The sequence below is a fragment of the Sminthopsis crassicaudata genome, chromosome 6 (assembly GCF_048593235.1).
Source record: "Sminthopsis crassicaudata isolate SCR6 chromosome 6, ASM4859323v1, whole genome shotgun sequence".
In the NCBI taxonomy this organism is placed as follows: Eukaryota; Metazoa; Chordata; class Mammalia; order Dasyuromorphia; family Dasyuridae; genus Sminthopsis; species Sminthopsis crassicaudata.
Genome location: NC_133622.1, coordinates 175,999,177 through 176,013,211, shown reverse-complemented (window position 1 = coordinate 176,013,211; position 14,035 = coordinate 175,999,177). Strand labels below are relative to the sequence as shown.

General features: G+C 36.3%; 1 protein-coding gene across 5 annotated transcripts in view; it reads right to left on the bottom strand.

Moving 5' to 3' along the window:
• PDE5A (phosphodiesterase 5A) overlaps positions 1-14,035 on the bottom strand; it is a 181,063-nt gene that overhangs the window by 104,146 nt on the left and 62,882 nt on the right. For all 5 annotated transcript variants that reach the window (XM_074276053.1, XM_074276054.1, XM_074276050.1 and 2 more), the window contains exons 4-5: positions 8,049-8,120; positions 6,436-6,525 (exon numbers count right to left, since the gene is read on the bottom strand). In XM_074276053.1, the coding sequence (XP_074132154.1) occupies positions 6,436-6,525; positions 8,049-8,120 (162 nt within the window). The remainder of the gene's footprint in view (positions 1-6,435; positions 6,526-8,048; positions 8,121-14,035) is intronic.

Genomic DNA, 14,035 nt, shown 5'->3' with positions numbered 1-14,035 from the left:
ATTAGATTATTATTGGTTATAGCATTTTTTACACATAGGTAGATCATCATTGGAAATGTACTGTATGCTACTTATACTACCCACAATCTCATGTTTGCTCTTTGGATGACTTGTAATTTTAGAGAACATGGTTTTCCTAAGTCTTAGAAAGACAATGGTATTAAAAAAATAGGCTTTTGTTTCAAGAATCAGGTTGGGATTATTGAAAGCACTGAGATATTTCCTAATGCAATCCAGTTTGATCCCTTTTCCTGTTTTATTCTGGATATTGCTTAGCACCTACTGAAAATACCAATTCTGATCTCATGCACTCTTACACTAACCAATGCAAATTGGTCATCTAACAGAAAATCTGGACAATATTCAATTGTTATCCATTTGGTCTTATATAGGTAGATAGGTCAACATCTTTTGAATAGCTCCATATCTCACCAAGGAGGACTTAAAATGTTCTGGAACATCATGAAATTAGCAACATGTCATATTCTAACAGAAGCATCTCAAAAACCTCTACATTTTTTTTTTTGGCGGGTGTGTATTTGTGTGTGATCCCTTTTACCTCTGTATTTTGTGTAGGACATCCTACATGATTGTGGCCAAATACCTTGCCAAGTATCTATCTATCTCCTGTTTTATTTTTCAATTGATTTTAATAACCAAAAAGTGGCTGAAGAAAACTTGTTCTATGGTTATATTTAAAATGGAATTTTTATGATGTTAAAACATACATTAGAGACTTCTTGTCAAAGGAAATTCTTCAAGGCTATGATTTAATCTACAGAGTTTGCTTTTTTGTATAACAAAACAGGATATACAGTAAGATATTTCTTCTATCTGGCCATAACCTCTTTTCTTTCCTCTCATCTTTTGTCTCATCCTTCTAAGACTTAGTCTCCATTAGAATCAGGAGCTCTAGTCTTTCCCTCTATCTTTGCTTACCTATGCCGTTACCTCATCTCTTATCTGTTTTTCCTTCCTGTAAAGTCTTGACTCAATAATGAGACAGTTCAATGTCATCCTGTCTTCCAACTTTTTTTTTTTCCCTGAGGCTGGGGTTGAGTGACTTCCCAGGGTCACACAGCTAGGAAGTTTTTTTTGTGTTTTTTTTTTTTTCCCTGAGGCTAGGGTTAAGTGACTTGCCCAGGGTCACACAGCTAGGAAGTGTTAAGTGTCTAAGACCAGATTTGAACTCAGGTCCTCCTGAATTCAGGGCTGGTGCTCTATCCACCTAGCTGCCCCCATCTTCCAACTTTGAGTGTTTTGACCTATTAGAAGATTTTTTGTTATTGAGTTGTTTCAGTTGTGTCTGACTTTTGTGACCCCATTTGAGGTTTTTGTGGCAAAGGTTTTTCCTTTTCCAGTTCATTTTATAGATGAGGAACTGGGGCAAATGGGGTCACATGGCTAATAAATATTTGAGACTGAATTTGAACTCATGAAGATAAGTAAATCTTCCTGATTTCAAGCCCAGTACTCTATACACTGTCCTACATAACTGCCTAGCAGAAGATTACAGGATCATAGATTTAGAGCTGCAAGAAATTGGAAAAGTTATGTCCATTAATCAACATTTCCTCTGACTACCATTTCCCTACATATGTTGTTTTCCTCTGTTTGAATATAAACTCTTTGAGGGCAAGTATTCTCTTGACTGTATTTATATCTGCAGAGCTTTATAGAGTATTTGGCACATAATAAACTTCAAATCCATCCATCCATGCATAAATGCATCCATCTACACCTCTATCCATCCATTCATGCACCCATCCATCCATCCATCCAAGTATTTATCCATGTATCCATCTATCATCCATACATGTATCCATATATCCATACATACTTCCACCTATGTATCCAACCATCCATCCCTGCATCCATTCTTCCATCTTTTGAACTCTGTGTATTATGTGATATTATTGGCTATTTTCTTTCCTCTTAGAGAACTTTTCACTTGGCATTCATGATACCATCATTTTCTGGTTTTCCTCCTATTTGTGTGGTTATTCTTTCTTGGTCTCATTTTCAGGATCATCATTATCCTTTACTTTCACAAACATTTCCTAGACATATTACCTATACTCTGGTTATTATGATTCTGTCCTTGGGTCCCTTGTACTCTAACTAGTGAGCTTTTATCCTGTCTGGATCAAATCTCTATGTGATTTCCTGGCTATCTCTTCACCATGAAGTTTACACTCCAGCCATTACTGCCATTTTCTTCTACCCTTTGATCATCCAGGTATGTTGGATGAGTTTTGGTTTTATCTTGCTTGGAGCCAGGTCTCCATGTTATTTCTTATCCAGACCACAGCAATGTTTAACAAGCTACCTATAGGGTATTTTGCTCCTATGAAGACTATCTTGCTCTTACCCTTGTATGCCTGGAGCTTAGCATATAGTAAGTGCTTAATAAATACTTCATCTACCTACCTTCAAAGGATGAGAATACTTTCAATGGGCTGTCCACTTTTTTTCCTCCATAATACCTCTTATAGATTCACCTCTTATAGATTCAATTACCATCACCATGTAGAAGAAACCAAAATCCATATAATCAACCTCAGTCTCTCTCTTGATCTCCAGACCCATATAAGCAAACATCTTTTGGATATTTCAAAGTGGATGTCTTATAGATATTCTACATTCACTATGTCCAAAATAGTACTCATTATCTTTCCCATAAAATCTATCCTTCTTCTAAACTTCCCTATTTTGTCATTTCACTATGCTTTCAGTTACTCAGGTTCAAAACCCAGAAGCCTTCATTCCTCAATCTAAGCAGTTGTCATGTGGTCAATGGTTCCCTCACAACATATTTTGCATGTCTTCTCTCCAGATGCCCAAAGCACTTCATCATCACCTCTTGCCTGAAGACAAGTGCCTCCTAATTAGTCTTCCAGACTATACAACTCATTGGCTGCCAATTTGGTATTCTCAAGATACTTTTTAAAAATGAATTTTTATTATTATCATTTTTTTTAACAGCACCTGCATGTCCCCTATTGACTTTCCTTCTAAATGAGTCATACTTTATCCTAAAGAATACAAAAGAGAAAAAGAAAAAAGAAAAACTTCACCAAAACTAAAAGACTGACCAAGCCTGACATGCTCCATATCTAGGGACTCTCACTTCTTCAAAGGGGCTGGGACTGTTGTCTCATTTCCTTTCACTGGGGCCAAACAGCCATTATCATTTGTCCAGACATGTTTTAACTGTTTTCAGGTGGTTTTCCATTCTATTTTAATTGTTGCAATCACCATATCTATTGCTTTCATGATTCTACTGACTCCAGTTTGATACCCCTAAAGTGCAAGTCTGATGAAGAGTCTCGCCAGCTCCAGGAGCCCTTAGGCTCTTTTTCTCCTCTTATATTCATGGGAGAAAATGAACAAATCCCCTAAATGAATCACTCTGTCTCATAAAAGATGGCTTTTCAGTATTCATCTTCAGAAACACTATAGGAGAACATCATCATTGACTAGTTTCTTTCCAGTTCTTTCAATATGACAAAGTGTTTTAGATAAACTGGCTCACTTAATCCTCACAGCAACTGTGTGAGTTATGCCACAGAAATTCCAATCTCCATTTTACAGATAAAGAGAGACCTAGGGAGATTAAAGTGACTGACCTAGGATCACACAACTAGTAAGAGCCTGAAGTGGTATTTGGATTCATAGCTTTCTAACTCCAGGGTTAACTCTATCTGCTATGCCAGGTTATGTTTCTGTGAATTCAAAAATCCATTATTTGTTCCCAACACTAAATGTGTTGCATAACTACCTATGTTTCTTTATAAAATTTGCCCTTTGATTATCTTTCAATTCTTCTGGTTACACTAAGAATAAAACATTTCTTGGGTGTTATAATCTAGGCTCTAATTGCATATAAATGTTTTCTTAACAGAAAGGAGTCTTAGGATGTAGGTGGATATTCAACTATCTGATATTCAGAAGGATCACACATTCACACATTCATTTCAAAACATTTATCAGATTTTCACTTTGTGTCAAGAGTTGTGCTAAGCACTGGTGATACAATAGATAGTACCTGTTCTCAAGAAGCTTCCAATCTAATGGGGATTAGGTTAAGTAAGGGATAATGGAAGGTTTGTATCTTAGAAAACTAAGACGAATAAGAGTAGGATTTGTGGTGGACAGTCAAGAGAAGGAAGATGCATTTTGAGCTGTGGTACTGCCTTAAATAGAAAATATAAAAGTTCAAAGGAATATCAAAGTTCAAAAGAAAAAGAAAAATTCAGAAGTATAAAATATTCAGAAATATAAAAGTTCAAAGGATGGGTTTAGGAATGTATAAAATATGTTCCATATTGAACATTCTGAGTCTGAGATGAAGAAAGGGCATATGGCAGGAAATGACCATTGGGGAGTTCATGATGAAGGATTGGGAGAGAGGAATAGTGCATTTGGGAATCATTTATATGGAGAGGGTAATTGAAACCATAAGAATAGATCACAAAGAGGAAGGGAAATGGAAGAGAAACAGAGAAGGGAGGGAGAGAGGAGGAGAGGGAGAGAGAAAGAAATGGAGGGAGAGAAGGAAAGGAGTGGGAGTGAGAGAATCAGAGTGAGATAGACACAAACACACATACACTCACACACACACACACACACACACACAGACACACACACAAAGACATAGAGACAGAGACAGAGAGACTAAGAGAGACACCAACACACAGAAGTGAAAAGGAAAAGAGGGAAGAAGGGAGGAAAATTATTGAGACCAGGATAGAGTCTTAGGGATTTGATACTATTGGAAGGGGGTAATTAGGATTCAGTAATAGGAAATGAGGAAAAACCAGAATTCAAAAATAGGAAAAAGTTCTGTATTGAGGGAAACGAGACTATCAGGGAGGATTAAGAAGGGAATAGTGTCAAAAAGCACCGGAGAAGTCAAGTAGGATACAATTTTTAAAAGGTCAATGGATTTAGCAATTAAGAAATAATTAGTAATATAAACAATGTTGGGAGGGTTGTGGAAAGATAGGCACTCTAATGTATCATAGGAATTGTGGGTCAATCAATGCATTCTAGAAAACAAAACCATCCAAATGTCCATATTCCTTGTCTCAGAGATCTCTCTGAAAGAAATACAAGACCAAGAGGTCTATCATCTAAAGAAAGGGCTCATCTTTCTTGATATTGCACTTGATACTCTTGACCACCCTCCTTTCAGTTTTCATGACATTGCTCTCTTAGTTCTCCTCCCACCTATCTGACCATTCCTTCTCAGTCTCCTTTGGAAGATCATATTTTATTATGTCAAATTGTAGGTATTCCCCAAAGTTCTGTTTTAGGCTTTCTTCTCTTTTCTTTCTTTTTAATCTTATTAGATGCTATGCTCTGTATTTACTATTTCTATTTAGATGATTCACAGATCTCTATATCTATTACATATCTAGTATCTATCCATCTATCTATCTATCTATCTATCTATCTATCTATCTATCTATCTATCTATCTATCTATCTATCTAATTCCCCAGTAACTCCTCTAAGCATCAGTCCTACATTATCAACTTGGGACATTTCAAAGTGGAATATCCTAAAACCATTTTAAACCCATGTCCAAAACTGAATGCATTTTCTTTCTTTCTCTTCCAAAATCCTCCTCTTTTCCAAATTGAAGGCACGATCATCCTTCTAAACTCCTGGGTTAGTAACCTTGGCATTATTCTCACCTTTTGATTCTCCTATTTCCTTATCCTATATATTCAATTAGTTAGCAAAATTTGCTATTTCTATATTCACAACACCTCTCATCTCCAATTTCTTCCCCGTACTCACAAAACTACCATTTTTTTTACCTTATCATCTTTTGTCTAGATTATAACAGTAGTTTCCTAATTTGTCTCTCTGTCTGTCTCACCATACCAATCCATCCTCTTCACAGAGCTACCAAAATAATTTTCCATAGGCTCAGAACTGACTATGCCATTCTGCAAAACCAACTCTACCTATTCCTATTTCCTGTAGGATAAAATATAAACTTTTCTATTTAGTTTTTAAAAGTCCTACCTATCTTGGCCCTGGGATAATGTTGATTGTGGAACAATGGGCATACGTCTAGTTGTGCTGGACATTTATTTACTGATCAAGAGGACTTCATTGGCCATCTAGTTCAAACTCCTTATTCTAAAATTGAGGAAACTTACTCACCAGAGACACACAGACAAAGGTCAGAATTTAAAGGTCAGGATTTAAATCCAGATCTTCCTGACTGGAAGTCTGGTGAGCTATTTATCACACCATTCTGCTTTCTAAAATAACCTCTAAGTTACTTTTTAGTTCTGTATTCTATGACTAGATCTGTTGGCTAGTGATGAGAATGCTGAATTAGTGAAAAATTCATGTTCCATAACCATGTCTAAACTTCACCTTCTCATAATCTTTTAATTATATACAATAGACTTACCTGGTTCCGTTTGTTCTCTAGGAGTGACGTCTCATACAGCTGAGCATTGTGGAGAACAATTCCACAGAATGCCAGGTAAGCAGCAAAATCCTGAAGAGACAGAAGACAATGACAAAGAGGATATTGAAATAGCCACCAAGATTTTTCATCCCTGTTGAATAACAGAACTATTAGAGACAGGTGTTTGCTTTCAATTACTTCCCATTAGAATCACATGCAAAATAAAACATTGCTCCTAGTAGAATCTAAAAGTACCATTAAGCACTTAGAGATACACAGGATAGGCCCATAATCATTTGAATCTATGGCCATTTTCAACATAGAATCCACAGTAATACATAAAGTACTCATTTGAAGATCTAAGTACTTACATAACTTTACTAATGTCATCTTAGGTACCATAATGAAAGTACCATCTTCATTACTACATTTTAACATTGATTAAGTGAAAAGGGAAATAAGATTTTTACATAAAGGGGAATGGACTCATTGCCAGAGCTTATGTGGGGAAAAAAAAAGAAAAAAGAAAGGAGCACAGATCTTGATTGAGGAGAGATAATTATTGCATAATGGAGAGTGAGCCTAATCTCAAAGACTTGGGTTAGAGTCCCATCTCTGACACAAATTTGTAATGGGACCCTAGCCGAGTCACTTTAATTCTAAGGGTCCCCAGACAATGCACTAAGCTGCAGAGAAGGTACTGCCCAGCATAGGATGAGGAAGCTTCCTCCTCCAGGAATTCCTAATATCAATAAAATTCTAAGTTCCATCTCTGTTCCTGTCCATAGATAAACTATTAGATACCCTAGAGACCCAGAGAAGATTAGTTTATGTTCTGGCCTCTTTAATCTTCTGACAGTGACATCATGGATAGCAGCCAAGATGTGCTCTGACAAACACCCTTCAGATCACTGTTAGACAAAGTTCAGGGCTAGCTGAGCTATTACTATGACTCAGAAAGGGTTTTTTTTTTGTGTGTGTGTGTGTATGCTCTCAGATAGACAGAAAGAGTGTTCTGAATTGATTTTCTCTACATTTGGAGGAAATGAGCAATAAAAAAGAGCTTGACTGCTGTTCTTTCCAATGCTACATTCCAAGTCCTGAGCCTGAATTCACACCTCGGCGCCCCAATGTCTGTATAAAACGTTTATATAACAGCCTTGATGCTGCTTCACCATTGAGGCAATTCCAAACTTTCATCCCAGTCCTAAATTTGGAGTGGATCTTACAGGAATTTTTATTCGGAGGCCTAATTTCTTTTCACAAGTGATGAAAGCTAAATAACACCATTAAAAAACCATAATAAGTCCTTTGTGTAGTCTTAGCACTTATAGGGGGCACCATTTTGACAGTCTTGAAAATGACATGGGACCTCAAATAAGGAACCAGTGTATTAGTGCTCAAGCAATGACATAGATACTGTCCATTCAGGTCATCTTATGTCTACAACCCAAAGAAAGGCAAACCATCCATCAACTTTGATCCCCCCCCTTCCCTCCAGCCCCATCATTCCAAGCCTAGCACTGACTCTAACTGTCTAGCTAATTGCCTCCATTGAAAAGAAAACTCATCCATAAATGGTATGAAAACAAATATAATGTCCATGTTGATACCTTTTCATCTTTTTCTGTGAATGTGCCACCATTTTCAGATTTCTTGTTGATGGCCTGAGCCACACCAACAACCTGGTGAAAAAAAAAAAACAAAAGATATAATTGCCACTTTTCTCAGTCATTTCATCTTATTTTTAAAATTTTAGCAAGAGGAATTAGTGATGAGAACTCTTCTGGCTCTTTTAAAAATAACTTTTGAAATTCATTTCTTAGGGATTTTTGAAACATTTAAGCTCAGAACTGATCCTAATCCTTGAGGCCTAAATAGAATGCATCTCTTTTACAATGATTACAAGTTTCTTGATTGCATGGCATCAAAAGATCTCTGATGTCATTAGTATTGGCACTCCCATGACCAACACATGAAGCAGCCCTGCTACCTATTGCCTGATTACCTTTTGAGATGCTAAAACCAACCTCCCTTCACTCCATAAAAATATCCCCTGGCAGTCAGCCTCCTTGATGCTGAGTCCTTCTGACCTCAGTGACATTTGGTTTTGGTTGTCTTGGCTGCAATGATTAATTTGGCAGTATCAGCCTGTTTGTATTGGTTCATATTGCTGGCATAGTCTTCAAGAGCCTTAAGGCCCTTCCATACTCTGACAGGTAACCTAGAGTGGAGATCAGGGAGGAGATGCCAAACAAACCAATGCTAACTAAAAGGGTTTTTCTTAACAATGAGTCAAAAGGACAAATTCATGATTTTTCTCATATTATAAAATGAAGTGACACAAAAGATAAAATAGACATTTCATGTTGGGTTTTAAATTCAATATTCACAAAGGGATAAACTGTCCTTAATTGAAAATGAATACAACTGATTCTCAGTTATATTGGAAGAAGTTTAATGTGGCCTGTAATATGGACATTTCTTATTATCTTTTTAAAATTTCTTTTTATTTCAAAAAATGTTTATGTTCAGTTCACAATTATCTCCCTTCTCTCTCTCACTGAGAAGCCAAGAAATATAATAGATGCCCATTATGCATATGAAGTCATGCAAACTATTCTTAAGGTCTATAGAAGGAAGGGTGGGGGAGGGGTCAGCAAAAAAATTCTCAATATTGCTATTTGAGTCATATTTTAATTACTAGGATCATTATCAGCAGAGTATAGAGCACTGGACTTGGAGTCGGGAAGCTGTTGTTGAGCTATGTCTTGACTTTTCAGGACTCTTTTTGGGGTTTTCTTGGCAAGGTTACTAGAATGGTTTGCCATCTCTTTCTTTAGCTCACTTTACAGATGAGGAAACAGACTAACATGGTTAAAAGTGATTTGCCTAGATTTCAACTCAGAAAGATTCCAAGCCCAGTACTTTATCAACTTTACCATGAATATTTGAGTACAAATCATGCTTCAAGCACTTAATATTTAGGCAAATCACTCTATCTTTTTCAGACTGGGTTTCCACATCTATAAAATGGGGATTAATAATACCATCTACTTTCAGAGGTCTTTGCAAATCCAAAATTACTTTAGAAACTTAGCCATTTTTATTTTGCATTTCTTTTCCTCTTCTTCCTCCTAATGTTCTCCGAAAATTAACATGAAACATTTTACACATATCTGGTCCTTATAGCAATGGGATAGTAGCGGTATTTTTGTCCTCATTTTTGAGAAAGCAGAACTTTTTTTTAGCAGACATGGAAAGGAAAGGAAGGGTATAAGCATTTATATAGCATCTATTTAATGCCAGGCCTTGTGGTAAGTGCTTTACAACTATTATCTTTTGTTCCTCACACAACCCTAGGAAAATGGTTCTATGATTACCTTCATTTACAGATAAAGAAACTGAGGCAAACTACTTAGATGAGCCATCCAAGCTCTCATAGTTGATTGGTACTCAACAAAGGAATTAGAATTCTTGTCATTTTCTTTGGCAGATAATATTTTTGAGGAAAAAATACTTTTGCAAAAAAAGATTTATATTCCTCACCTTTATTTCATTCTGACTGGGTCTGCATTTGATTTTGAGTTTTTGTTTTGTTTTATTTTATTTTACTTTGAGAGAAAACAGGACAGATAAACTTGCCGTGGAAAACGATATATAAATTTTTGCAAGTTAAGAGTATCACAATATCTTACTATCATACAGCTTTACACCTAATGATTACTTACAGAGCTCTGTAATTCAAATCAAGTGAAATTGATAAGAATTTATTGAATGTCTACTATTGCTAAAACTACAAAGAATATAAAGAAAAGAAATCTGGTACATGATTGCCAAGATCACTGATTTGCTTTTCATATTGATTCCCATTGCCTTTTTGTGATTTGTATTTCCTACTGTCTCCATTTCTATGTCACTTACAATAGGAAAATGAGCTGTGACTTCCTCCTAAATGGACCTGAGATCTGATACTTGGATACTGTGAAAGAGCCATATGGATGCTTTCCACTAATGCTCATGGGAACTCCTCTTGCCTTCTGGTATTGTTATTCAGTCTTTCAGTCATGCCTGACTCTTTGTGATCCCACAGATCATATCATATAAGGCTCTTCTGTGCTTTACTATCTCCTGAAGTTTATCCAAGTTCATATTTGTTGTTTCTATGACATTATCTTATCCATCCCATTCTCTACCATCTTTTTTTTTTCTTTTGCCTTCAATCTTTCTCAACATTAGGGTCTTTTCCAATAATTCCTATCTTCTCATTATGGGGCCAAAATATGTAAGCTTAAATTTTACTATTTGATCTTTCAGTAATGTCTGAATAGATTTCTTTAAGTATCGGCTGCTTTCATTTCCTTGCTATCCAAGGGACTCAATATTCAAGTGCTGATTCTGCAATGCCCAACTTTCCTTATACTCCAATTCTTATACCCATACAATATCACTATAAAAACTTTAGCTCTGACTATATAAGACTTTTGTCAGCAAAATGATGCCTCTTCTTTTTAGTATATTGACAAGATTTGTCATAGCTTTCTTCCAAAAACCAAGTGTCTTTTAGTTTCATGGTAGCAGCCACCATATGCAGTGATCTTTGAGTCCATGAATATAAAATCTGACACCATTTCCATTTTTTTCCTATTTGATAGGAGGTAATAGGACCAATTGTCAAAATGTTAGGGTTTTTATGTAAAACTTCAAGTCAGCTTTCACAGTTTCCTCTTTTTCTTCATTAAGAGATTTCTTAATTCTTCTTAACTTTCTTGCCATCAAAGTGATAGTCTGCATTAATATTTCTACCAGCAACTTTAATTCTGGCTTTGCATTTGTCTAGGCTGGCATTTTGCATTATTAACTCTGCATATAAGTTAAATGAATAAGGTGACAATATACAGCCTGTTTGGACTCCTTTCCCAATCTTAAACCAATCAGCTGTTCCATGTTTGCTCCTAATTATTACTTCTTGATCTACATATAGATTCCTCAGAAGACAAATAAAATGATCTGATATTCCCATCTCTTGGGGGACTCATCATCTTTTGTTGTGATACACATAGTCAAAGACTTTAGTGTAGCTCAATGAAGCAGAAATAGATGTTTTTCTGGACCTCCATGCTTTCTCCAGAATCCAGTAAACATTGATTATTTTGGTCTCTGTTTCTTCTGCCTCTTCGAAAACTAGTCTGCACTTCTGGTAATTCTTGATTTACATATTGCTGAAGCATAGCTTGCAGTCTAACCTTGCTGACATGTGAAATAAACACAACTGTCCAGTCATTTGAACATCCCTTCTTTAGTACTGGGACTTTGATCTTTTCCAATCCAGTGGCCACTTTCATGTTTTTGAAATTTGCTGGCATACTGAATACAACACTTAGCAACACTGTATTTTAGGGTTTTAAATAGCTCAAGTGGAATTCCATCAACTCCACTAATCTACGGTTATCACATGCTTCCTAAGGCCCACTTGACTTTATTCTCCAGGATAAGGCTCTGGAGCAGTAACCATACAGTTATGATAACAGTAAGATTTTTTTTTGTACAGTTCTTCTATGTATTCTTCCCACCTCTTCTTAATCCCTCTTACTTCTATTTCTTGCCTTCTATTCCAGTGCTATTCATATTTTTCCCAAAGCCTAATGGATCATCTGTAGGTAAAGTGCCATTTGATGATTCTGTCCAATGGGACACAAAATAATCAAGTGATTGGAAGCATCAGATTACTATGGATTTGCCTGTTCATCATTACCTGTCATTCCAACTCTTCCTATTATCTATCCCTTGCAATATCTATTATTCAACCTGATGATAATCTTCTATCCTTTGCCCCAATATTCTTCTAGACCATCACTCCTGTCACTCTGGCTACACTCTCTAGGCTCAGCCCCTCTGTAAGTGTCCTACAAGGCTCTATTATAGGCATTTCTCTCTCTCTCTCTCTCTCTCTCTCTCTCTCTCTCTCTCTCTCTCTCTCTCTATCTCTCTCTCTCTCTCTCTCTCTCTCATCGGTTCCCATGGGTTCAGTTTCCTATTCTATTTTTTCCTATTTATTCCTATCCTAATTTTTACCAATTATATCCATATCTGCAGAAATTTTACCTGCAAAGAGATCACTGATAGAAAGGCAGGCTCCTTATATACCAGTGAATTTACAGTCTCACTTTTTGTACTAGCCAAGAACTAGAAACAAAATAGATGTCCAATGAACAGTGAATAGCTAAAGAAATTATGGGAAAGGAATAATATGGGTAATGGAATAATACTGTGTTGATAAGAAATGGTGAATATTATGAAACAGAGAAACATGAAAAGACATACATGAACTGATGTAAAGTGATATAAGCAGAGCCAACAAAACAATGTGCACAGTGATTACAACAATGGAAAAGTAATCAAACAACTAAAAATTGAATATTTGGAAATAAGAAAGAATATGCTCGGCCCCAGAGAAAAGACAGGAATAGAACACTGAAAAAAATCAGAATTTTTTTTTCCAATGGGTATTGGTGTTTTGCTGAATTTATTTCTCTCTTCTTTCTTTCTTCTCTCTTCATCCCTTTGCTGGTTCCACAGCTCATTGAGGACAGATTTCCAAATGCCATTAGCACATTGTTTCAGGTATTGGGAAGTCTGATTAATCAATCAAACCACATTTATTAAGTACCCATTAAGTAGTTGACTGAGTGCTGGAAGAGTTTGCCTTGGGGTGCTAGGATGTAGAGACTTTGAATAGTATATGTTCTAGACAAAAATAAATCACTTATAATCTCAACTGGAAAAGATACTAAGTTTTCCCCTATGTAGAGCTATCATTCTTGACCTGGTCCATAATAATAGAGCAGCTAGGTAGTCCGTTGAATAAAGCACTGGATCTGGAGACAGAAAGACTTGAGTTTAAATTTGGCCTTGGACACTAATGAGCCTAGGCAAGTCACTTAACCTGTTTGCCTTGGAGGCATTTAGTGGATAGAACCCTGAGCCTGGAATCAGGATGACCAGAATTCAATGTGGCCTCATATATGTATACTTACTAGCTATGTGACTCTGGGCAAGTCACATTATCTCAGCTTCAATTTCCTTACCTATAAAATGGGAATAATTATACCACTTACTGCATAGAACTGCTGTGAAGATAAAATGAGATAATACCTATAAAGTGCTATCAGTAGTAGTAATAGTAAGGACAGAAATAGGAATCTGACTTGTGATTTCATTGCAAAGAGGAAACTTCCTCTAACAGTGCTGGCTGGCACCTTCTCTGAAACTTTTACAGCCTTAGAGACTTTCCTAGAGTGTCAACAGAAAATATCAGAGAATATTTGAACCCGGATCCTCTAGGATCTGAAACCCATTTTCTTCCTCTTTACCACACTGATTTTAGGAGTCCCAAAGATTCCTTTTTGAGAGGTTTACACTTTTTAGAAAAATGGAAAACCCATTTTATAAGATAAAGTTCTATTAATGTGATATTATGCATCACCATACCAGTCACATCATTTCCCTCTGGCAACTGGCTACTGTCCCATGTGGCAGAAGGTGTCTCTCCCTCCCTACTGGTCAAAAGGCAAACAACTGTGAATGCTCATTCATGTGT